Below are 26,428 nucleotides of genomic sequence, written 5' to 3'. Positions count from 1 at the left end.
CTTGGGTCACTGGATAGTTTGATAATAATAATGTGCTATCAACACATTTAAATCCAGCTGAGCACCTGTGGGAGATTTTGGACTATCATGAAAACAGTAAATGAGGAAAGACAGAACTCCAGCAGGCTTACAGATTTTGAGATTCACTGCTAAAGTGTGCCAAAGCTGTTCCAGTTTTGTCCAACACCTTATTAAGAAATGTATTTTGGTGTCTTATCATTATCATCATTATTATTATTATTATTATTATTATTATTATTATTAGTAGTAGTAGTAGTAGTAGTAGTAGTATTACCTGCCTTTACATATGTTTGGTACTAACTCAAAGTTGCAAATTTCCAATATTCTTGCAAGTTATAAAAAGATAAATATCTGCAACACTTTTCTGTTGTTGATGAGAATCGTAGCCTCTGTTTCCTGCTCTTAGCCCAGCTTGCGTGGTTTTCTGCTGCTGTAATCCATCTCCTTCAAGGAGATACATATTCTGCATTCAGAGATGCTCTTCTGAAGACTTCATCTGACACCACAAACCAATCACTAAATCCCGTTTCCCCCATTCTGATGTTTAATTTGAACTTCAGCAGGTCGTCAGCTCATCAGCTTTGGAGAGTAACACCATGTGGAGGTGTGGTCCCTGGCTCAGCTGCAGGGGAGGAGTGGAGCAGTGAGTTCAAGGGGGAAGTGCTGGGAGGCAGGTGAGGTGACAGGTAATGGCGTTTGACTGATGACAGGCTCTGTTTCTTTTATAGTGAAGGAAGAGATGAGCGGGAGAGACTGAGATCTGGACTGAGACTGTTTTCTTGTTGTGCAACTGTTAATAAAAGTGAAAATAGTGAGCACAACCATTGCGTGTGTTGTGTGCCTGTACACACGGCCTTAAAAGATGAAACAATAAGAAGAGGGCTTTAACATTTAAACAAACATTTAAATCTGGTCCAAAACAATTAAATACCCTTCAAAACAGAATATTTAAAAATATTGTATATATTACACAAACCCATCCACAGGACAAAAATAGCACTTTCCAGACTTCTACAACCCACATTTTGTTTAAGAAGCGAAAGCCAGCAGCATCTTTGGCTTGGCTGGTGCTTCAAAAATAAATTGACAATGGTTGTCCAGCGTGACAGTATCAACAGTACCTGGCCATCTGCTTCTCAGCATCACACTACCCCCAGTCCAACACTCTGGGTGCCAAAAACCTACAGCTCTGACGTCAACACACGCACATACTGTACAGACTTCTAACACAAGTCTGAGCTCACACGTCTGTGAATCATTTAATTTGGGGCACAGTGGTGTTATTAGAAAAACTATGAATGTAGAGCCAAACAGTTTTTTTAATGAAATCATTTATTTGATCACTAGTCAAACATTGCAATCAAAGTCATAAAACTGATATTTTCTATGAATTCCAACACAATGGGGGCTTCACTGGAGAGTTGATCAAACGAGTTGTTTGTTGTTTGTGATGTGTGGGTTCTGCAGTGTGAGAACAGCCATCTCTTTCATCCTCCACACAGCAGAAGATGGATGGCTGATGACCAGCACCTCAGGCATTTCGATTTGCCCACTGCACAGGCCTGCGTGTGTTCACTTACTGCATTGCTCTAAAAAACATTTTCCTTTTTCAGTAGTCTCCTTGACCCAGAAAACACACACGTGTGCACAGACACGCACACTGCTCTACCAAACTCACGCCCTCCTTATCTTCAGTGTAGACTTTCACAGCAGTGCAAATTTAAGTAGAAGGGGTGAGAGCGAGTTTAGGCTTTAATGTGTCCTATTTTTTTTAACTTTATGCACCTATTCCATCATTTGGGTCGCAAGTAAATCGGGCTGACTCCTTTGAATCTAAACATTAATAAACCACTCTTGGCAAATCAGCCGTAGCTGGCTTTTAGCGTTGGTTCTACAACAACTGCTAACTGGACTTAAGGTGAACTGAGGCTCCACAAAAAGGGAATGCCTGGTATATGTGCTGATATAAGCTTTGATGTTCACTACTCCACTTTCCCCAGCTTATGCTGGAGGTGCTGTCCCATATTAGCCCATCCCTCCTGTGATCTGACAGGGAGCGTGAATGCATTATTCATTACCGAGCCAGACTCAAAGCATCTTCTTGCTTTCAGGGGAACTCTGCTACCGTTAGGAAAGGAAGAATATTTTGCTTCATATGAACTTTTTGTATATAATCCATTCTGAGTACAACTGAGTGTCACAACATGGAATTCAGCATTCATATTTCAGTCAGCAGAGTGTCATTTTTCTATGTTTAGCATTTAGTAGAAGACGAAGGGCTCCTGAAAGGATCTTCTAGTAAGATGCCTAACATCTTTTCTCTAAAAGGTAAAACATTAACACTAAATTTAATCTTTAAACGTGTTGTGGAAGAATAGTTGTTAAATATTTGGAAACTGCTAATCCTTATCTTGACTGACAGCGTGTGAATGCTGCAGAAGAGCTACTAATTGATCCCAAGTGCCAAAAAAAAGCAGAGCTGGAGCAAGATGGCATTTACAGCAGTACAAATTTCCCCATTTGTACACACTGCACAGGTGTTATTTTTAGATGGAAATCACCCGTTTAAATTGCATTAGGGTTTGGAGTTGTGCATAATTTATGACATAACCACTATGAGTGAAAGATGGGTGCCATTTGTTGTACCATATTTCATTCATATAAATTTTATAGTGAGTTATGGGCACTCCTTGATAACCAAGGTAACTAGGCAGCACTGATGGTAGCTGATAGCTCCCTAGACCTGTCCTCCAAATATGGTCATGGGTCACGTCGGCTTCAAAAGCAAGTCCACAAACTGATGGCTAAAACATACTGGCATCTTTTGTAAAGGTCCATGTGTGCAGATATACCTTGGTTTGATAATATTTGGTCAATAATTTTGCACAAGCACCTCAGGTTATTGAAAAATGTCAAGTTTTGAGATATAAAACACAGCTAGTTTCAATATGCCTGTTGGGAGGATAAATTAAAAACCCATTTCTAGAAATGTTGGGACGCTGTGCAAAATGTAATTAACAGAATGCAATGATCTACAGAGCTCATAAATCCATATTTTGCTCACGTCGAACATGGAACATTAAACATTTAAACTGAGGCATTGTCAAATGTTGGGATGGGGGCAACAAAACACTGAAAAAGTAAGAGGGAATTAAAAAAACAGCTGAAGGCAACTAATTGGGTTAATTGGCATCAGATCAGTAATAAAATAAGGTATTTAAAAAAGAGCATCTCAGAGAGGTGGCATTTCCTAATATCAAAGATTAGCAGAGAACCACCTGTGTGCAACAAAACTGGGTCTACAAATTGGAGAACAGTTTAAGAGTAATGTTCCTCAACATAGAATTATGAAGACTTTGAATATTTCCACATTTACAGTACATAATATCATCAAATGATTCAGAGGATCTGGAGAAATTGCTGTGTTCTTCTTCTGGACTAAAGAGGAATGAGACCATCTGGATTATAATCAGTGCTCAGTTTGGGGCCTGTGTCTCTGATGGTATGTGGGAGCATCAGAATCAGAATGCTTTATTAATCCTTGAGGAAATTATGTGATTACGAAACTAAATTAAATAACACAATATATTTGTGTGTGTGCATGAGCAATTAATGATTTGACAAAAGCCTTATAACTTTGAAACTATGATTCGTAAAAGTGTCCCATATATAAAGATTTCAAATAATATGTCAAATTTGACCTTTGACCACCTCCTTTACGGTCAGTAGATGTATCTGAAGGTCAAGGCATTACTATAATAGTTATATAGAGCTATTTATAACTGTTTCTTACTGCCATTGTTTATATTGGCAACATATCAACAGTGATGTATAGGGAGTCGATACATCACGCTATTTTGTATATTACAGTAGCAGGTTATAACCAATTAAATAACAATTTGAATACATGTACAATGTTTCTGAATAAGTAAACTGCAGCACAAATGTCTTAAAGTATATTTAAAAACAAACAAACAAGGAAAACAAAATAAATATATACAAAATATAGTAGTAGTCCCTTAAATGTAAATATTGCCCAGAGCATGAGCTGCCTTGGGGGAGGTTTGCTTTCTCTGAGTGCATCTTGTCTGAGATATGTTGCAGCCATCAAATTCAAAGTGACATAATTTTTTTCTTTAAATGCCACATTTTTGTCATTTTAAACAGTTAATATTTTCTACACTCAATTCTGGATTAAATATGAGTTAAAGAGATTTCCTAATCATCCAGCATCCTAACATTTTTGGGATTTAAATCAGCATTATTAACACAAAGGCCATTACTCTATCTGACATACAAATATGCTTCTTATTTATTTAAACTGATATACTGACTGATTTTTGTGGATATATAAAAATACAGCTACTTTTGAAAAGCATCAGCAAGAAAGATTTTCTTCTCGTCATTGTTGTTCTTTTATTCCAAAGAGCACCGCGACTGACAAACCTAAAAGCCCTGTGGGAAAACATTCTCCAACAAACCTGCCAATTAGGAGGAACTCTCCGGCTACTCCGAGCCGTCTCATAGCCATGAGAAGCCCTCGGACTGTCATGCCTTCACAGAAGCAGACAACAACTCTGGCTTTAGGCAGACGCTCCCGCAGCTTTCTCAGCAGCCTGTCGAAGTGCTTCTCCCCAGCATTGCTGTAAATCTTGTCAGAATGGGCGATGCAAAGGCCTTCCTGCGAGGCAAGCTCTTTGAATACTTCCATCCCACTCTCCCCATAGTTACCTGAGAAAGATAAAAGGAGCTGTCAGTTTGGCTCATTCACAAGAAAATGTAAAGGGTTCTCATTCATAAGTTCATTCTGTCATGTTTTATTCTATAAGATGTTCTTTAAAGGAAATAATCCAGAGGGAAAATTATTGAAAAACTCTTCTTTTAAGTTCACTGTGTCCCCAGACCTCTTGCTGTGGAATCAAGAGCAGTGCAACTAGAGCAAATGGGCCAACCGTGACCTCAAGAGTAGCATCAGAGGATGAGCACTCACATAAGTCTTGTCATTTTTAGGTTGTCCGTCCAGATGTTCGCAGTCATTCAGCTGCAGCATCACTCATAAATCCAATAAACAGGCTGTAATCTAGCTTCCTCTGTAACATTTAACACCTACTGCTCATATTTAATTCATTACAGAATGACAAACATGTATTCATTTCTGTAAACAAGGAAGGCTTGCCAGGTTTTTGTTTGGATTTAGCAGATGGTTTTAAACTTGTTTTCATATTCCATCAGTTAAAACTGATTTGCAACAGCTTCCGTAACCGTGTCTCGGGTATAAAAACTGTGGGAGGAAACGTAATTAGAATCTGATTATAAAAACATGCCTGGAAAAAATGAGTTTGGGATGACTGTTGTGTTTTGAGCAAGTGTTGTACAAAAATGATAGTTTATGCCTCAAATGATCTTTAAGGCATGAAAACAAATGGTATAATTACCATAAAGAGACCTCACTTCTCCTCTGAAATTGCCCACCACTTGAACGAATATGGATTAGTCACACAAAACAGGCTTTAATCATGTCTGCAGCCACCTGCTGTTGGAACAGCAGTACATAAGCCATACTTAAACTGAGCACAGCCACTTCATTAGTTACACCTTGGTAGTATTCCATTGAACCCCCTTTTTCCTTTCAGAACTGCTTTTAGTTTTCTTGAGAGTGTCATGAAATAGCTGCAGATTTGTGGACCACACATCTGCGATGTGAGCCGTTCCACCACATCCCAAAGACACACTACTGGTTTGAGATCTGGTGACTATGGAGGCCATCTGAGTACAGTAAAATCACTGTGATGTTCAAGAAACCACTGATGAACTGAGCTTTGTGGCATCGCCCTGCTGCAGGACCATGTCATGGTGTTTAAATGATGCACAGTGGGTGCTAAGGGGGGAAACGTCTCCATACCATAGCATACCATACCATACCACCAGCCTGGACTGTTAATACAAGGCAGGATGGATCCATGATTTTGTGGTGTTTATTCTGAGCCTACCATCTGAACGTAGTAGCACATGTCAATACTTATCAGAACAGGCAACATTTTTCCAATCTTCTATAACCCAATTTTGGAAAGTCTAGGGGAACTACAGCCATCCCTGTTCAAAGGCAACACAAATAGCACCCAGTGTGACCTTCCGCTGCAGCCCATCTGCTTTAAGGTTTAGGGATGTTCTTCTGCATACCTTGGTTGTAATGAGTGGTTATTTCACCTTTAAATCAGCTTTCTTACCCATTCTGATGGTTCTTTTGAGCTCTAGCATGTCATCATGATCATCTCTGAATTGACATTTGTGTTAAGGAGTAGTTGAATAGGTGTGCCTAATGAAATGAGTTTCTTATAAAATACATTAGGTCAACAGAAACAACAGACACTATTAATATAGAACCGCATTTTTGCAAATGAAGGTCAGTTTACCTGTCAAATTGAATCGTACTCAGCTAGTCAGTAAAAACATTTTTGGAGAGTTTTCAAGCTTGCAAAACCTGCCAAAATGATGTCAAATGATTTAATCTAGAACTTCTGTAGGTCTAGATGAATCTAGATTTCATGAAACTGCACTCGAAACAGTGTATTAGAAGGTCTGTATCACACACTGGAGATGTAGGGTTTCAACAGTGTGTATTTTCAAACACAGGAAGCCATGAAGGGGCTTTTTTAAAAAGCTAATGAGTGGCATTATAGGTAATGTAGGAGTCTAATAAGCTAGGTTCTTATTAGACTACTGTACTGTTTGAGTTTAGAGTGCTGTGTTGTGAGCCCCCAGCTGATAAAGAAAAGTGTCTTACCCTCTGTGTGAACGGCTGACACATAGGTCCAGTTGTATCGTTTGACAATGTCCACCAGAGCTCTGGCTTGAAGAGTATCTGAGGGTACAACCCTGAGGAAGTACTTGAACAGTGTCTTGTCACTGAGGTCAATACTAGTTGCAGAATAAGCGATCTGCGGGATGTTGAATAGCTGCAGAAGGTTTTGCACCTGAATGGCAACAGAACTGGAGCCCGGCCCAATGACTCCAACGATGGGCTTCTTGGTCGGTGGTGGCTGACTGGAAGGCGCCCCTTCAATGCACCACCTGGAGCCGTCGCTCTCATCCCGGATGGAGATGAGAGAGTCTCGTATGAATTCGATGCTCTGCTCCAGAGCCACCGAGGAATGCCAGCAGGAGTCTCTGATCTCACATCCAAGGGTAATGTTGGGTAACAGATTTGGGTCCGAGTTAATCCGATCCAAAGTGTGGAACATGGCCTCCACCCTTTGGATGCCGTACTGCTCGCGGACCTCTCCACATTTCCTCTCCGCCACCTTCTCAGCTGATGGTTGGTGGTGGACAGAGAAAAGGGCTCCAATTATAATATCCCCGTCCATCCTCGCCACCAGGCGAGAGGCAGAACTTGGCACCACCGACCTCTCATACTTTCCTCTGGACAAACCGAATGCCTCGAACAGTAAAAAAGGTAAATATAAAATGCTTACGACAGTCAGGTAAATCATATTCGACATCGTGCCAGAGGTGCTGAATGTAGAATCATGTCCACTTGGCCATAATACAGGGCCATCAATCCTCTACGAGCAAATTAAACTCATCTGCTTCTTCTTCAGTGTTTCCACCCTGCAAATGAGACATGGAGCGTTAATTCTTGCTTTATAATACATTTATTACATTGACAAATCTAAATAATTCAACACATGTATTTCAGAAATCTGTAGGAGAAAAAATACTTGCAGATCAATCATCTTTCATCCAATCACACCATAGCTAAAAATGTAAAAATATACAGGAGATCCAACCAGGCAAATACTTTTTGGGAGGGAATAAGTACATATCTAAAGATACAGAGCTATTTGAAAACTGAGAATGCTCAAATTCTAGCACCACGGACAGCTGCTACTGTCCTAGTTGAGGATCTCAACTGATTCTACATTTATACCTTTGACTGACCTGTTTACGAAGTTACAATCCTGTAATTCAGCTAGAGACCTCTTCAGTCATTGATAAAGACCCCTGTGCGATCATTTGGATGATGAAATATCCTTTTCACACTTACTGCTCTCTTACTTCATATTAAAAGTGTCAAGTTAGTGTCAGTTTCAGGACAAAATGCTTGCTTAATGCTCTCAACAGCTTTAAAATCCATCATGATTATCAAAAAATGAAATAATGAGTGCTATATTTTGAACTTATTAACATTTAAAGCCCATTCGTTCTACATTTTCTTCTGAATAGTTGGTTGGATTTTCTGACATTTAGTGGGTTTAGATGCAAAAAAAGAAGTGAATGAACATTTAAAACTATCACAATGTGCATGCTATTGTGTGTGCACTCCATTACTGCTTTTTACAGTAACAAGTAAGGGCAGTTTTATGTTTAAGTCAGTCATTACTCATGCCACAGACAACAAGCTAGTTACAAAAGGAGTTTTAATATGTTTAACAACTGTATGATCTAAATTACAAGAAAATATCAGTTCACTCTGTAAACAAGTCACCGTGTTGTGTTTCACTATACCAACTGAAAACATGGAACATGGAACTGCTGATGAAAGAGTCATGTCTGCACCTTGCACAAAATACGGTATATTATTTTTCTTTAAGTCATGTGAGTAGAGGGCCAGTGAAGGGGGGTGTTCAGTCAATTCAGGGAATCAACTTCATGCAAAGACTTCAAGTATTAAAAATGAATCAATATCTATTAATATCCATCATGAATAAAGCTATGCAACGGTAATGAAAAAATTTAAAGTATTCTGATTTTATATTTTTTTGGGTAACTGAATTGAGCGAAGATCAATGTGGACATGGTAATTATTTAAAAAAAAACCTTTGATACATGTGGCTGTTTTCTACAGTTGAGCGAAGTTAAGTGAGTAAAAGAAGCCTTTGGAAATAAGTATTGGACTATTTTGACAAAAAATAAATAAAAATAAAAATCAAAAATCACTATGGCTTGAGCCAGAAATGAGCCATCTCAAACAGCACACATAATGACTCTGCCTAAATACTCTTTATTATCGTTTAGCAGCTGTCTCCAGGTCCTCAGCTGCAGCTATAAAACGGTGTCATTCACAGGTCATAACATGCAACATCATCAGCTGCATGCACATGCATGTTTAACAGTCTTAAAGACGTGATTTCACCTACCTGAACCAGGTAAGGACATAACCGGGACATAGTGGGTCCGTGTCTCCTCTGAAGCCGCCGGTCTGGACTCTTCTGCCTCCGAAACACAGTGGGACTCTTCCTCCCTCCCTTTCTCCCTCTCTCTCTCTGCACTGGTGATAAGATGCTCCCTTCTTCTCCTCTTGCTCACTGCATTTTTAAATCGGGTCAAACTCACTGCAGTGTCCCTGATTTAAAACCAGAGTTCATGCACATCACGAGGGTCAGTGATGCGTCGATTGATAACATTTTGGAAGAGATCGGGGTGAGAGTGAGGCTCCTGAGAAGCATATTTTAAAAATAAATAAATAAGTCGGGGATAGATAACGATTTGACAAGCTTCCATTAAAACCCCCTGGACCAAATCAGCGCAACGTAAGAGACTGTTTATAGGCAGTCGCTTACTTTATGCAAACTTCAAAGAGACTCGTCAAACTTCAATTTAATTTTTCCCTCCTGCGTTGTGTCTGACAGGGACAGATGTGATGTACTTGTTATTCACTACTGCAGCTGTCAAAAGAGAGCGGGCTCTGCTGCCACCTTGTGGTGAAGGGGGTGATGCCACTGCTGCAACCTCACTGAATAAAGGTTTACTCAACCTTAACCTTTGTAATCCTAACGATTAGACCACAAAATAAGCAACCAGTACAGCAAAGAATTTGGCATTGCATGAACTCTCTATAAACCTAAAGCTTTGTGCAAAAATGCTGACTGACTCTTTTTTCTTTTTTTTCTCTTTTTTTTATATTTTGCTTCCAATTTTCTTGTAGTTTTGGCCATTGACTGCTTTTCGGCTCATTTACAAATCAGTGTTTTTACCTGAGAATTGTCAGAGGAATCTCTGTTTTTTGTAACGCTAAGCCACATAAAAATGACATATTAATCATTAAAGCATAACAAAAAAACAAAAAAAACAAACACCCAACTCAAAGGATGAAACACTGTTGTGTCTACATGTAAGAGAAAACTTAGCAAAGAATCAAATTTAATTCTATCTTTAAGCAGTTTGTTACCAGCAGCTTGTTAGAAAAAGGTATAATTTGTGTCCTGGTCCAGGTAGTCTTTTTCCCACTTCTTTCTTTTCCTTTCTCTTGCCTGCTGCTCTCTCTCTCCCTCTCTCTCAGGTGGAGTTGTGGACCTGCTGTTCTCGCTGGCAGAGCTTCTGATTTTCTTCAGCCCTCATACCAGTTCCCTGTCTTTTCATCAGATGCCAGTGCTTTAAATGATCATCTGCCAAAAAAGGATTACCGGTATTTAACCTGTTCCGAAATGCTTGTTGACCTATAATCAAACATGTTTCTTATCATTCATATTAAGTCATTTTCAGCCAGAAAGAAAAAGTAAAGTACAAGCCGTAGTTTAAGCAAAATTCTTTTTATGCATCCTTTAAATAGTCTTACTGACAATAAAAATAAAATTTTCATGAAGCCATTCTTAAGGAAGGGAAACGAGGAGGAAATGGCAAATTACACCAGAACTGGCCTGAAAATCAGTGGAAACAAGTCTAATTGGGTGATGAATCAAGATTTGAAATTTGGTTCTAACCGGCACCAGTATGTTTGGAAGAGGTCAGGAGAGCGGTACAACAGTGAGTGTTTACAGCCTTTTGCAAAATTTGGTTTGGGACCATATTTCAGCCAGCCAGTTTTCAAATTTCCTGGAACTATAAACACATTAAAAAAACACATACAGCCAGATTTTAATGCAACACGCACTGCCTTCTGGAAAGCATCTTATTGGCAACTGCTTAATTTTTCAGCATGATAATTATTTTTAAACACACTGCCAATGCAATATAACCACAGCTGGAAAAAAAAAACATGCAATAGAGCCTATCAGTCATGGACTGGCCTTCCCAAGACCCTGGACATCAACGTTAATGAAGTAGTGGTAGTAGAAGAGATGACAAGAAAACTGAAAAGAAGAAAGAGTTCAGGCTGAGTTGAAGAATAAAAGTGGTCATATACAAATATTGACTTTTAAACTCATTAGACTCGAACAAACTCAGTTTTTGTCTGTTTTTGTCTGATATTGGCAATATATATATAACCATGAAAAAATGTAAAGAAATGCAAAAAGAAAGACAAAAAAACAATCATTTGGAGCAAATCATTTAATCTGTTGTAAGTTTTGAGTCATACAAATTTGTGTTAGATAAACTTAATCTGACAGTTTCCCCTGCTTTGACGTCATTTCCTGCATTTAAAAATGGCGGACGTCAACATTGATGTCCGTAGATGAACTGTACAGCGATTCAGCCGGAATGTGTGGAGCTGCTTCAACATGAATCGGTTTCTCGTCGTGCTGTATTAACGGGAGCAGTTTGAGGCAGGCTCGACAAGTAAATATGCTTTTTTTCTTTTACCTTTTTAATTTGCTTGTTTGCAGTCAGGGGATGAAATGTGGCGCGCTGTGCGAAAGTGCTCTCATTGTGTAACACTGTTTATACCACAGACTGTTGTGTGCTGATGGTTTCGCTGCTGACTGAATTCTCAGAGGATAAACTCTCCCCGCAGGGAAGGAGCTAATTTTAAAACTGCTATTTGTAAGCCGTCGTGTAGAAGATGTATAAGTTAGCCAGCTAGCAATACATGTAGCCTGAGCCATAGGTAAACACAGATACAATGTAGGTGAAGTGACAGGCTCCAGCTGTGGATGCAAACTTAAACTCTGACAGGTTGTCTTGTGGGATATGTCTCATTCGCTTTGATAGTTTAATAGCACAGTAAGTACCTCACATGCTGCTTCCATTGATATGCTATCTTCCAGTATGAGCCTTGTTGACCTGTTGGTAAATAAGAAGTCTGTTGTATCCCATAAGAGGCCTTTACTGTGAAGCAGGGTTTCATCTTAACCAGGAAACTTCAGGGTCAACCCTCAGTTTTCTGTACTACAAAGGCAGATCACTTCTACCTGGGATCAACATCAACATAGTAGCTTATGGTGCCAACCTAAATAAGTGGACACGTTAAAGTCATTTTCCGGATTAGAAATCAACATACATGGTATCACCACCTATTGTTCTCTGGAGAACGGCCTCACCATTATTGGAACAGCCCTTGAATTCAATTTGTCCATCCACTTTCTTCAACTTATCAAGTTCTGGAGATTATCCCAGCTGTCATGAAATAGAATAGAATTAGAATTAGAATAGAATTCAACTTTATTGTCATTGCAAATGTCACAAGTACAAGGCAATGAAAAGCAGTTTGCATCCATCCAGAAAGTGCTTTAGCAATAATATAGATATATTACAGAATATGGAACTATTATAGGTATGTTACAATGTACACGGTATGAAGGTATGTTATGAATATGCTATAACTATAAGTATGTACAGACTATAGTGAGTTTACAAGCTATGTACAGGCTATGAAAAGGATATAAATATGGTTAAAAATATGAAACTATACAGATTGTAGATATACAATTGTGAGTATTAATAAACAATTGTAGAACTATAATTATTGTATTGTACAGAATGATTGTCTATACTATTCATATGGTGAGAAGCAGGGTATAACAGATTGCCACATTATTTTAGGGTTAACACAGAGACAGACTCACATTCACCAAGTAACGTAAGGGAGATCTTTGGACAATGGGGGGAAGCCAGAGTAAATACAAACTCCACACAGAATCCAGACTGGATTTGAACCCAGAACGTTCTTGCTGTGAGGTGATGTCACTAACCACCACACCATCATGCCACCCTACATCAGAGGACTAAACGTCAATTTAATGAAATACTTACGTATGATCAATATTGATTCCTGGCTCAGTCAGAGACACACATACATTTGGGTTTTGTCAGGAAGGGCAATCAGCATAAAAGCTGCCAAAAGTGGCATTATACTGTCATGAATAGGGAAGCAGCTAAAGGTAGCTTTGTTACTTAATTCTAATCCATCAGATTCTCCTGTGTCTTAATGTCAGAGTATTTTGGGTATGCTGAAGTTGCACAGGACCCAAGTTCTCCCCAAACAAAATAGCGTGGCTGAATAAGAGATCAGCCTTGAACATCACAGGTGCTGCCACTCTCATAATAACTGCTCACAAGGGATATCCACAATATGTCGTTGAAGTGGTCTTATTATAATTAACTGTTGCAATTATGGGTGCTCGTCTTAAACAAAAAAGTTTTTTAAAAAAATGAAGAAAGCTTATGTACAAGTAATCCCAAGGATGCAAGAGGTTAAACTTTTTAAAACTCCAGTTTTTCCTACTTTTGACTCTGTATGATGCCTCTTGCCCTATGGTAGCTGGGAGAGGCTCCAGCCCCTCGCGACCCTGACAAGGATAAGTGGAAGAGGATGGCTAGATGGACTCTATATGATGTCAACGTATTACTTCTAAAAGGATCATCTTAGACACAAAGCTCTAGCTGTGAGAACAGAAGCATTCATGCATGTACAAACATACTACAGTATTAATATAAAAGTCTTTGTAGAAACATTATTTTTGCTGTGGATCTACCAGCAGTTGATTAATGCTGTGCACACTCAGGAGCTGGACAGTTTCCGAAAAAGTCATCTGATAAAGTCAGCTTAAAAAGGTTGTACCAGGGCACAGTAATACATAAATATGGATTTAGTTGAAATGTGAATTATGCATGAGTACTAGTAGAGTATATTAAGTCCTGCATAAGTGCATGTAAAAATGTAATGATTTAAGGAGGGATATAGGCTAGAAGGCAACATAAATAAACAAAATGTTTGGTTAGTGGAAAATTGGATTTTACTTAATTTTGTTTGTGTAAAAGAAAAGCATATTCCAGCTGCTCCCTTATTCACCAGGTGTTGCCATACTCTGTAGCTCTACATATTTAATTTGACAGATTTTTTGAACCGGATGCCCCAAAGGGATTTGTGTTTCCTCTGGAGACCGAACCATAGATCTTTCACTTATTAGGTGAATGAGTAAACCACTTTACTGTGGAGCCATGGTCTGTATGACGGAAAGTTTTTATGATTAAGTTATTGTTTATTATTAGGCAATAATCAACCTTGTTCAGGGAAACTCAGGAAGGATATTTTCTCTCTGCCTACCAAATATAAATATAAGTATCTGGCATATGCTACTGATGTAGTTATGAATAAATAAATGACGTGTTTATTTTTTTTGGTGAGCGTTTCATAATATTTGCCCTCTTTGCAGAGCTTCACCATGAGTAGCCGAAGAAAGAGGGCCCCTCCTGTGAGGGTGGATGAAGAAGCTAAGAAGAGGTTGAACTGGAACATGTTGGAGGACCGCAAGAATGAGGAAGTCCAGGAAGATGAAGAGATACCGACTTGTTCCATTCTTTCAGCGGACCCAGCTCCTAGTAGCACCCTCCTCTCCCCTCCAGAGGGCGCCACAGAGGCTGCCTGCACCCCTGTCCTGTTTACAGAAGAACTTCCCAACACGTCGTCCGACATCACCGCTGCTTCTACCTCTCTGGCGCTCACTGTGTTTCCACTTTTGAAGCTCAGCCACATCTGGAAAGCACTCATTGGGGAGTTCAGTGTCAGGCCAGCCTGGCTCCCATCTGACTGCGATCAGAGAGCTTTCACGTTTCACAGGATGGGTGAGCAACTCTGCATCAGTTACAGCAGCTGTGATGAGAGCTCAGGGGTGCAGTGCAGTCCTGATGAAGACACTTGTACGGCAGAATGCAGCCTCCGTAGGATCCCATTGGAGGACCTCGACTGGCTACAGAAGAGGAGGGTGGTGCAGCTCTGTCACCAGGCAAAAGACGACTCAGTCAAGGTATATGTAGGTACTTTTACTGGGACACAAAGATCCATGTTTAGGCTTGATTTTGTTAATAAATGGTCATGAAGTTACCTGGCTTTTAATACCATATATTTTTTAAATCAGCTGTCTTTGGCTGGAGTAAAATTGTGCTCCTTTAGTCAAATCATCAAACAGTTCAAGTTTTGTTAAACATTATTTTATATTTAATCTTTTTCCTGGCTCTGTCTGGCAGGTGGGGATTTGCTTGCTGGAAACTGGGCTCGGGAAGCCAGAATTCCTCAGTGAGGGAAATGCTCGGCTCAAAAAAGCAAACCAACTGATGCAGAAGTTAATGGAGTATTTCTACGATTTCATTATTCCCGGTAAGCAGACTCCAAGTTCTTTACACCATACTATAGCAGCACAGGGTTTCCAATTCACCTTGACTTGTTTTTGTTGCTTATTCTCCATAAAGAGGTCGTAGATAATGAGGAGGAAGAATGTGATACCGACCTGGAGAGGCAAAATGTTGAGGAGCTCTACGATTATGTCAGGCATATGCACCAGGAAGAAAGCCAGAAGGTGACCTATGACGTTCAGCATAAGGCTCTTATTCCTGTACTCAGGCCCTATCAGAGTCAAGCAGTCAACTGGATGCTGAGAAGAGAGAAATACAGGACCAACTCAAGTAAAGGTGCCTCTGTTCATTCCCCTACAGCTCATGCACCTTTAACTGGAATTTTAATTGAATTGAATTAAGTTAGATCCCTTTGAATTTAAGAATTTTTGATCTCAGTGGTTTGTCTCAAAAAGCATCATATTCAGTATTTACTGTTTCTTTGCAGAACAATCATTGCATTTCCTCTGGCGGGAGTTGATCGCTTTGTGCGGCAAAAAGCTCTTTTACAACCCTTTTATCGGCTGGTAAGAACATAGTTATTCTCATGTTAAAGGTTCTGATCATTTGGAAACATTTTCTGCCTTTTCAATATTATAAAGATGATGGGAATCTTATCTTTCTGCAAACAGTTTACACTTAAACTCAATATAATCCACAGGCCTCACTGTCAGCAGTTTTTATGGGGACTACTATTTAAGTTGAAACCACAAAAGTTGTGTGTGTTATTATTTTGTTTGTTAAGCACCATTAGCATAAAACTTGATGGGAGAATTGTTATCTTAAAATCACAACAGTAAAACAGGCTGAAGGGACACCATCAGTGGAAAAAAACGTGTGTAATTTGAATGAGTTGACCTTTAAACTTGCTGTTATCACATTAAGGTGACTCTCAGGTATGATATAGTTCTGCAGCTACTAGAATTTAGTTTCTTTTTTTATTTTTAGCTTAATTCGAGAATTTCCACTAGCTGGCATTGAGTGGCCTGGTGGGATCCTGGCTGATGAGATGGGGCTTGGAAAGACGGTGGAAGTTCTGGCTCTAATCTTGTTTCATACCCGGCAGGACCTCGAACAAGAGGCCCTCACACTCCCTGTGGTTAGTAGACCTCTACTGTGATGAATGCCACATTTGTTTTCTTCCCTAAACGTTGTAATCAAATCTTATGTATCATACAATGGTTTATGATTTATTTCTTTTTTTAATCTCATGGCTTTGCAGGGAAAATCTGTGAATTACTTTGTTCCTCCTCCTCCGCTAGAAAGAAAGAAAGTTATCAGCTGCAAGTCTGAAGCTCAGCCTAAAATTAAAATATCCTACCCAAGTATGTCACTCAAGTCTTTTTAGGCAATCCGCATAAGTCACTGAAATTTCACACCTTTTTGAATGATACTTATATTTCTCCAGCTGTGCGTGTCATGCTACTCACTGCTATAAAGGAGATGAGATCTGGCAAGGGAGCCTCAGTCAATGCCATCTTCACCTACATCCGAGCCACTTATGGCTATGACCTCCTCAAGAACCGCAACCACATCAGGAAGACGCTGACAAAGCTCATAGATGACGGCATGGTTGACCGGGTCAAAGGTCGGGGCTTGGCGGGGTCGTTCAAGCTGGGAAAGAAGTACAAAGAAACAAAGAAAACATTTGCAGGATCATCAAAGTCTGTAAGAATAAAGAACTTCTAATATGAATGTTTCATGCTACAAATATGACTTTATTGTGTTGCCTGAGTTTGGTCTGCATTTGTCTTTCTTAAGACTTCGAGAAGCACGGAGCGCACGCCCAGGAAAATGTTTCAGAGACGAGCAAAAGAAAAGGCAGAGGCAGCTCTACAAAACTCTCTCTCAGACGATCAGAGAGATCCGAGCACCCCTACATCTGACTGTCCTGTCTCAGAGGAAGCAGAAACAAAGACAGAGTGGGATGAAAGTCTGAATGAGAAAGCAGATCAGCCAGATGACATGCTGGATTCTTCCACGGCACCATTACAGGTTTCTCAGGATAAAAGTGACTCAGATACACGAGACATGTGCAGAATAGCTGATCTCCCCGAAGAAAGAGGAGAAGCTTCACAGCTCGATGATGACAAGGAGACGGAAACCCCCACCAGAGCGTCTGTCGTCCCGTTTAACACCCCTGACTACAGATTCGAGTGCATCTGTGGTGAACTCGGCATCATTGACTACAAGGCCCGCGTCCAGTGTATGAACTGTCAGCTGTGGCAGCACGCAGACTGTGTGAACTATAAAGAAGAGAGCCTTGAAACTACACCTTTCTACTGCCCTCACTGCCTGGTAGCCATGAAACCCGTGTCCACAGGAGCCACCCTCATAATTTCCCCGAGCTCCATCTGCCACCAGTGGGTCGAGGAGATCAACAAGCATATCAGGTCCTCCTCCTTACGAGTGCTGGTGAGAGAGTAGATTCATACATCAGTCTCTTGGTAGTATCTCATATATAATATGCTTAAAGTCTAAAATAAAAATAAAATAAATCTTAAATGTGCTTCCTGAGTAAAACCAAAAGGTGGTTTTGATTATTTACAGTTATTGTTTGGCTCAGTTTAGGCACAAAACTGATTGGTTAGATGTAAGTAACAAAACTGTTTTGTTAAGATTAAGAAAGACCAGGGTTTGGTTTAAAATACACCCTCTACCTTCCAACTTTCAGGTACTCTGAAAATGATACACTCACTTAAATCATTGCATGTTACACTACTGTACCATCACAACAGTGCGAGTCGTCAGTTGCAATGATGACGCAGAGCAGGAACAACACAACATTGTGCAAGCACTACACATCTTTTATAATTTGTTAAAGCACGCACTCTTCTCTCTCTCATCTGTGTTTAAGCATGCCTAATTATTTTGCCTTTCACATTCCTCTTTAGGTTTATCAGGGTGTGAAGAAACATGGATTCATTCAGCCTCACATGCTCGCCGAGCAGGACGTGGTCATTACCACCTACGACGTGCTGCGCTCTGAGCTCAACTACGTTGACATTCCCCACAGTAACAGCAAAGACGGCCGCCGCTTCCGCAACCAGAAGCGTTACATGGCTATACCCAGTCCTCTGGTAGCTGTGGAGTGGTGGCGAATCTGTCTGGATGAGGCTCAGATGGTGGAATGCCCCACTGCGAAGGTGAGATCATTCAATTCTTGTTGCATCTTACTTTGTTTTGTTATTTAAACGTAGTTTATGCGACCACCTGACGTTGATCCCATCAGGCTGCGGAGATGGCTCTACGTCTTGCGTCTGTTAACCGCTGGTGTGTCAGCGGCACTCCAGTCCAGAGAGGCTTAGAAGGTAAAGTGAAGAAGCTGTTACCACAGAAGAAAAAAGAAATACTATGAGTATGAATGCAAATTGAATTTTTTATGTAGCATATAAAGATATAAAGATAAAAATAAGTGTAGGTTTTTACTGCCTTTACCTGCCAAAATATAATAAAGCAAAGTGTTTTTGAATCTATGCACAGATGTAATTAATCTGTCAAGGTTGTGATTTCAGTCTTTGGTCTCTTCAGCAGTAAATTAAAACTTTTGTTTTTTGCTGTAGATCTGTATGGCCTTGTGCTTTTCCTGGGAGTTGACCCATACTGGGTGAAGCACTGGTGGCACCAGCTTCTTTATCGTCCCTATCGACGTGGAAATACGGAACCTCTGTACCATGTGATCGCTCAGATATTATGGCGATCGGCTAAAAAAGACGTCATTGATCAGGTAGGATTTTAAAAGTATTTTTCTGATCGTTGGCCTGGATTTCATTGAGACTGTCTGAAGAACTATTTTGTTTGACCCATTTTTTTTCATATGAAACACATCCTTAAAGCTTTCTCTTTTGAATGTTTGTACTCATCTTAGATGGTCCTGTTAATCTTTCTCCAGATTCAGATCCCGCCTCAGACAGAGGAAGTGCACTGGTTGCACTTCTCGCCCGTCGAGGGTCACTTCTACCACCGTCAGCACGAGGTCTGCTCCCAAGACGCTTTGGTTAACCTCAGGAAGATCTCAGACTGGAGCCTGAAACTCGGCAGCCTCGACCGCCGTACCGTCAATACCATCCTGTGCCCGCTGCTCAGGCTGCGCCAAGCCTGCTGCCATCCACAGGCTGTCAGGGGGGAGTTCCTGCCTCTGCAGAAAAGGTATTGTGTTCTCAAGATGCTTATGCATGAGATGAGGTCTTATTAAAGGCAGCTGCAGCAGTTAATTAACAGTCCAGCTGGACTAGATCATAACATTAGGATGATTGAAGCCCCCCCAGCAACCTTTTTGTTGCTGGGGGTGTTTATTTAAAGCTGACCCATTCTGTGTAATCTGCACTGGAGGATTTGTTAAGCAGGTTTGCCTTCCTCTCTGTAGCACCATGACAATGGAGGAGCTCCTGAAGTCCCTGCAGAAGAAATGTCGAGTGGAGTGTGAAGAAGCTCACAGACAATTGGTGTGCGCACTCAATGGTTTGGCTGGAATCCACATCATCAGAGGTATAGATCCCCACTTCTATACATCTGCTCCCTTTGCTCTTAGTTTCCCATGGGAATTAGTTTAAACAAAACAGAGGCCATGATCCCATCTTTGTGTCTCCCGACACTTTTTGCACCGGGATGTTTTGTTAAGGCTGGTCTCACTAAAGCGATATGTTTATTGTTACTGCACTGAGGTGATTTGTGCAGCCAACTTTGTTTGCTTGACATGTAGTGGACATTTTAAGTGGCACTAAGGATGACTATTTCCTTTGCCACCTGCAGGTGAGTTTGCAGAGGCAGCAGAGATGTATAGAGAAGTGCTCCGTTCATCAGAAGAGCACAAAGGCAGACTGAAGACTGATTCGTTACAGGTATGTGGCCTCATACATTTCATCTCTACAAAGACTGAGGGAACACATGACTTAAAAACCAGAAGCTAAAATCTTTGTTTCTGGCTCTTAGAATGTATTGACATAATTAATTTTCTATTACTCTTGCCATTGTGGTAAAACAGAGGCTTCATGCTACCCATAACTTGATGGAGCTGCTAAGCGCTAAGCATCGTGGGATTCCTCCTACCCTCAGAGATGACAGACTAGATGAAGAGGTGATTCACAAATATATATTATACTGTCAGAATGTATCTATTTTTCTTCTTTTTAAATCAAAGCTGTGTTTTAAGAATTACTACTGCAGTTTTTTCATTCTCCTTGTCTCTGTAGGCCGAGCAGCTGCGACAGCACTACATGACCAAATACGACTCTGAGGTTGCGGATGCTCGGCAGGCTTTGCAGCCGGTGCTGCAGAACATAAAAGAGCTGAAGCGAAAAGTGAGAACTTCTTTACACTCGGGGAAATTACATATTTTATGAAAAGATTACATATATAAAGAGAGACATAAGTGATGTTTAGGAGTGCAAAACCAATATCTTAAGATCATAAAATTTCTGCATTGATTGCCTTTTTATATACATCCTCTGCAGCTCCTAAAATGAACTTACTTGAAATGTATTTAAAATGACATTTATTTGAATCTGTTAATGAACTCCAACAAATTAGCACAGCAAAAAGAAAACTGCATAGCAGGAAATTGGAGCTTACTGATCAAATTATTTTAATAAAAAGAAAATAGTAAATGTAGCTAATGGCACTATAATTGGCATTCTACTCGTTACTTACACAAACAGTTAAAGTAGTTGAATATCACTATGATTATCTATCTTTCTCAAGGTCAAGCTGAACTCTCCCTGGTGGCTGGATGTTATTCAGAGGGCAGTTCGCTGCTCCACTGATGACGACCTGGTGTCCCGCATCAAGAATGAGCTGACGTCCAGCTACAAACAACAAGCCCACAAGCTCTCCATGGCAGACAAGTAAGCACTTTTTTATCAAGTAGTTCCGAGTAGTTGCATAGTGGTTGCAAGCCGTTACCTTGAACTTATCAAAAGACCAGGATGCTTCAAGTGTCTGGTGTCCTGCAGGTTCCGTGATGGCTATGGTCTGCAGTTTCTGCTCACCACACAAATGCAGGACCTGATGAAATCTCAAAAGACCGTGCAAGATGCAGTGAAAAGTCTTGAGGGTCCGGCCTCGAAAGAAGTTATAGAGGAGGCCACAGTTTGTCATCTCAGGCCAATGCGACTGCCACTCAACAAGTATGTCGTCAGCATTTTGCAGCTTCGTACAAGCACTGTTAGAAACCTTAAAATGTTCAGTTTATAAAGTTATGTGGAGGTTAAATGACAGCTTTTCCTTGTGTTACATAACACTTCTTTGTAAATACTCTGAAACTTATTTTACCTAATATCTGTCTTGTCATTTTCTAGCTGTGTTTTTTGCAAAGCGGATGAACTTTTCATAGATTACGAGTCCAAGCTGTTTTCTCACACGTAAGTAGAGCAGTATTTTTAGATCCATCATTAATCAGATTACATAACCAAGCGGTGGTTAATCAGTAAAATTCCTCCACAGCGTCAAAGGTCAGACAGCCATCTTTGAAGAAATGATCGAGGATGAAGAGGGGCTGGTCGACGACCGTCTCCCTACCACTAGCCGAGGTCTGTGGGCAGCCAGTGAGACAGAACGCACTTTGAAGGCCATCTTGTCTTTTGCCAAACTTAAACGCATGGACCCAGACCTGGTGGAGGAAGGAAACACTTTTATGGAACTGTTTGAGAATTGGAAGAAGGAGTACAAGGTTTGTAGGCACACCTACAACATTACAAGGACAAACGACAACAAGAGCATCTTTTATTTTTTAAAAAGCTGCATTTTTCCAGTAGGGCTCCAATAGGCATTTGGTATTATTATATGTATTATGAGGAGTCAGTTTAACAAAAATTCTTTTTTTAAGTCTTTGTTTTGGTGTTGGTGTTTGTCCTCAGGTGCTGCACGAGTACTGGATGGTGCTGCGTAATCATGTGTCAGCCATCGATGAGCTGGGTATGGCCACCGAGAGGCTACGTGTGCGTCTGCCTGATGAACCAAAGCCCAAACTGCCGCACATCATAGAGCCCCACGAGGCGAGTTAAAGACAGTGACACTCATTTAGCATAGCTGCACGCTTATGACAGTCTGGTAAAAGATAATTTATACAAGTTGTGACAACATGACTGACTTGTTATTAGGACTGTTAAAGGATTGGCTCTTTGCAGAGTTACTTTGCTTCATAGACTAACTGTCTGCAGAGATTTAAGGGGGGTTTCTTCACTGTCCCCGAGTTTTCTCATGTTATTGTTGGATCAGTGGGTTTCTACATATAATATAGATCTTTATATTTGCAATTTAAAGTGTCCTGATATTTTTCATTAGCTGACCCCTCCTCTCGATTGTTTTGCTCCCAGGTGGAGCAGAACAGAGTCAAACTTCTGAACGACCAAGCTGTGGCAAAATCTCAGCTCCAAAAGAAGCTCGGCCAGTTTTTGTATCTCACAAATCTGGAAAAGGTAATTTTATAGGTGATAGTAATTACACAATTCATAAATTTACCCCAGCTAAATGTATTATGTGAGCTTACTCTGAACAACATACATTTCTTGATCCAGTCGCAGGACAAGTCTACTGGAGGTCTGAACCCAGAGCCGTGTCCCATTTGTGCTCGGCCCCTGGGACAGGAGGTGAGAGTCACTACTTCTTATACATCTTGGTTGGTGGGAACATCTCAGTAGATCATCAGTTTGTGAAATATTCATACCAGCCTGTCTAGCATTTTCGAACAAACCACTTACAATCTGCTTTCTTCTCCATTCTGATGCTCAGTTTGAACCTCAGCAGGTCATCTTGACCGTGTCTACTTGCCTAAATGGAATAGGTTGCTGTCACATGATTGCCCAATTAGATATTTGTATTAATAAGCAGCTCAACTGGTGTACCTAATGAAGTGGTTAGCGAGTGTTTGTAATTAATGTCAATAGTTATCCATACTCTGCTAGTCATACTTTAGAATAATATCTCGCTCTTCTCTCTTTTCCAGTGGGCCGTGCTGACGTGTGGACACTGCTTCTGTAACGAGTGTATTGCTATCATTGTGGAACAGTACAGCGTGGGCTCAAGGCGGCGTGCCATCAAGTGTGCCATTTGTAGGCAGACTACATCCCACACAGAAATCTCTTACGTGTTCACCACCCAATCATCCAGTCAGGACCAAGACATACCAGTCAAGGTCAGCCAGCGACCCCATTTTCAAAGAAAAAAATAAATGTATAACACAGCCATGACAACGTTCCTCTTCCTGTGTTGTCAGGGAAGTCACTCTACCAAAGTGGAGGCAGTTGTGAGAACTCTGAAGAAGATTCAAGTGACCAACCCCGGGGCCAAATGTCTCGTCTTCTCCACGGTAACAGTTAACTATCCGCACTCTTCAAGACTTACTTTGCCGATATCGAGTTTGGATCTGACCTGTTTTGTTGCCTTTTCTCTTGTGCACAGTGGCAGAGTGTCCTGGACATCATCGCCAAGGCCTTGTTTGACAATAACATGGAGTTTTCTCAAATCAACGGGATTCACAAATTTCAGGTTTGAATTTGACACATAATGAACGCCACAATTTTTAATACACACCCCTGCTTTTTAACTTTTGTATTGTTTTGTTTTTTGTTGAAATACCACAGACTGTATGATAGATTTAAACATTTACAGTAAACCCCCTGTCTAAGGACTGTCTAAATACCTACCTACTAGGTTTTCCTTGGTGTGTATTCTCCACCACCAGCAGCTAAAACAGCTGTTCGGCTTGCTGCTACACCTTGTTCTTCATTTGAGGTTGTTTTTGTTTTTTTGTTTTTACCTGAGATCACTCCCTTGAGAGCACACCAACCCTAAACTCAATATTTCTTCCTTTACCCCGGGCCGCATGTTTGTTTGTTTTTTGTGTGTGAGCTATACTGCCAACAAACAAAGAGGTTAATCAATTGGAGATGAATTCTTGCCTCTCATATGCAGAAACTTAATAACAATTAAGGTTTTTCTGTAGTAAAATACAATATAAAGACTAATGAATACATTCATTGTCTATGTTTTTGTGTAATACAAAGGAGAAACTGGATAAAATCGGCACGTTAAATAATTGTTTGAATTTGAAAATACACAGTATTTAAATTGCAGTATAAATTTTCAGGGAATCCTCATTTTTTTCTTAAAATAAATCAATTACCGAAGCATCTCTTGATACAGATATGACTGTAATTTGTTCATTATTGCACTGTTCATTGTGGTTTTCCAGGAGAATCTAAGTTCCTTCAAGTACGAAGAGAAGATCAACATTCTTCTTCTACCTCTCCACACGGGCTCCAATGGGCTGAATATCATCGAAGCAACACATGTGCTGCTGGTTGAACCAATCCTCAACCCTGCTCATGAGCTCCAGGCAATAGGCAGAGTGCACCGGATTGGCCAAACCAAGTAAGGAGCAGGCAGTAAAGTGTGTCAGTAAACCTCTGAAGTTTCAGCATAACTTTGTGGGTCCTTTAGAGCTTTGTGTAGATGTGTTGCTGCATCTACACGAAGCTTCTGCATTTTTCTCATCTTGTGAGAATTGACTTCAAAGCTGCAGTTTTTTTTTTTTCTTAGATTCATGTTTAATACGAGTGCAACCTCCAGTTATTTAATAAAACTATAAATCCACAACTATGCAGCTTATAATATGTCAGAAAATAAAGCACTTAGAGTTCAGCAGGATACACTGAAATTGATTTCATTAGTTTTTTGTTTTTACTCACCACTGTGCTCAGGGATACACAGTTCTTGACCAAAGTGCACTTATATAGCATGCACACCTCTGTCAGTGCTGTACACACATCATTATTCACTGCTTCTAGTTACAGATCTGCATCAGAATGCACAAATGCATGTAAATTAAATCCAACTAAGAGTACTTTTTTTTTTTCATTTAGGAGCAGTTAAAGTCTGACAAAGGAATGACAATGTGGAGAATTTGTTAATCCTTTTATCCAAATAATATTTATATTAAATTATCCACCCTCTACTGAACAAAAAACTAAACAAATGCTCATTTTTGTTTCCTCTCTCCACCAGGCCAACATTTGTTCACAGATTCCTCATCAAATCTACAATTGAAGAGAGAATGCAAGCAATGCTGAAGACGGCAGAAAAAAGGTGCGTGTCAGTTCTTAATGATGCTATTTTTGTATTTAAATACAAGTTTAAGAGGTCAGGGGATACGCTGTTGTCAAAGTACCAATAAAAGTCTTTTTGATTCCAGTCACACCAGCACAGCCATGAAGCACTCGGAGGCTGCGGTACTGACAGTCGCTGACTTGGCTGATCTGTTCACTGAAGACACTGAACCTCTGGAGTGAATCTCAGCACTGGGCTCCTCACTTGGTACATACCAAGTAAAGCAAACAGGAGAAAAAGGGAGTTCACGATTTACACAGCGGTGACAAATTTTGCACATTCCACTTTTTTTATATAAGCATCCTGATGTTATGAAACGAATTTCCAAAAACTATTTTAAGAAATCGCTGATGGATGATGACTACAAATTTCTTACTTGTTGAATTTTAACTCAATTTAGAGCTGATGCATTTGCATCACTTGTCATAGTTGTATCTTACTGGTCCAACTTGTTCAGCTGTGTTTGTTTATCGCATTTAGTCAGGTGTGTTCATTTATGTGCAACTTCACTGTATCTCCAGATGGACTGAACCACTTTGAGGCATTCTCACAACATTCAGGAAATAAAAGTCTGTGAGTGACGGGTCGTCCGCCTGTTATTGCCAGATTTCTTTGTGCCGTCCTTTTACTGTGTGGTTAAAAAAATGAAGCAGGAAGAACGCCATTGATTTGTGCTCACCTCTGACATAAACTCACTTTTACTCTTTTACAACTGAAGTGAAAGACTGTCGCGGGATTTCTTCGGCCGGGCAATCGACCTTAAGTTATTTCACTGTTGAAACAAAGCCACACAGTTTGGTCTAACAATGGCGCCCATCTTATTTGCAAGACAAAAAGAAGCACAATGTGCAGATTGTTGGAAACTAATCTTGTAAATCAAACTTGTAAAAATTGTGTGAAGATGTTTTGTGCTTTACAGCAACTGTCTCATTCTTTTCTATTCCTCAAAATCGTCTGGTCAAGCTTAAGAATCGTGTGGATTAATTAAATGTTACTTGTCTTAAACTGATTAAAATAATCATTCCTCTCTTGTATT

At 40.2% G+C, this 26,428-nt stretch overlaps 2 protein-coding genes across 3 annotated transcripts in view; one reads left to right on the top strand and one right to left on the bottom strand.

The window, feature by feature from the left end:
- grm1b (glutamate receptor, metabotropic 1b) overlaps window positions 1–9,640 on the bottom strand; it is a 36,278-nt gene extending 26,638 nt beyond the window's left edge. For both annotated transcript variants that reach the window (XM_082517323.1, XM_082517324.1), the window contains exons 1-3: window positions 9,159–9,640; window positions 6,806–7,629; window positions 4,503–4,752 (exon numbers count right to left, since the gene is read on the bottom strand). In XM_082517323.1, coding sequence (XP_082373449.1) covers window positions 4,503–4,752; window positions 6,806–7,520 — 965 coding nt within the window. In that variant the 5' untranslated portion in view covers window positions 7,521–7,629; window positions 9,159–9,640. The remainder of the gene's footprint in view (window positions 1–4,502; window positions 4,753–6,805; window positions 7,630–9,158) is intronic.
- A 1,736-nt stretch (window positions 9,641–11,376) lies between these two features.
- On the top strand, window positions 11,377–26,426 carry shprh (SNF2 histone linker PHD RING helicase). The gene is made up of 30 exons (XM_082516964.1): window positions 11,377–11,517; window positions 14,334–14,924; window positions 15,145–15,274; window positions 15,367–15,585; window positions 15,737–15,815; window positions 16,237–16,387; window positions 16,511–16,613; window positions 16,697–16,956; window positions 17,050–17,703; window positions 18,183–18,434; window positions 18,521–18,599; window positions 18,852–19,015; window positions 19,181–19,437; window positions 19,655–19,776; window positions 20,041–20,129; window positions 20,273–20,365; window positions 20,481–20,588; window positions 20,989–21,131; window positions 21,240–21,413; window positions 21,585–21,647; window positions 21,730–21,955; window positions 22,143–22,280; window positions 22,602–22,703; window positions 22,803–22,874; window positions 23,231–23,419; window positions 23,501–23,593; window positions 23,686–23,772; window positions 24,479–24,657; window positions 25,291–25,371; window positions 25,478–26,426. Exons 2-30 carry the CDS (start codon window positions 14,343–14,345, stop codon window positions 25,572–25,574), a joined length of 4,986 nt encoding a protein of 1,661 aa, XP_082373090.1. The 5' UTR covers window positions 11,377–11,517; window positions 14,334–14,342; the 3' UTR covers window positions 25,575–26,426.
- The last annotated feature ends 2 nt before the right edge of the window (window positions 26,427–26,428 follow it).

The sequence above is a fragment of the Aulonocara stuartgranti genome (assembly GCF_965226115.1).
Source record: "Aulonocara stuartgranti genome assembly, chromosome: 19".
NCBI classification, from domain to species: Eukaryota; Metazoa; Chordata; class Actinopteri; order Cichliformes; family Cichlidae; genus Aulonocara; species Aulonocara stuartgranti.
The sequence above is the reverse complement of the archived record's forward strand: the minus strand, read 5'-3'. Positions and strand labels throughout refer to the sequence as shown.

Bases quoted from the DNA above. Each gene is read 5' to 3' on its own strand.
- shprh (XM_082516964.1), top strand. From the start codon at position 14,343: ATGAGTAGCCGAAGAAAGAGGGCCCCTCCTGTGAGGGTGGATGAAGAA. The intron at 15,586-15,736 runs GTGCCTCTGTTC...GTTTCTTTGCAG, and splicing joins CAGGACCAACTCAAGTAAAG to AACAATCATTGCATTTCCTC. The intron at 23,594-23,685 runs GTAACAGTTAAC...TCTTGTGCACAG, and splicing joins AATGTCTCGTCTTCTCCACG to TGGCAGAGTGTCCTGGACAT.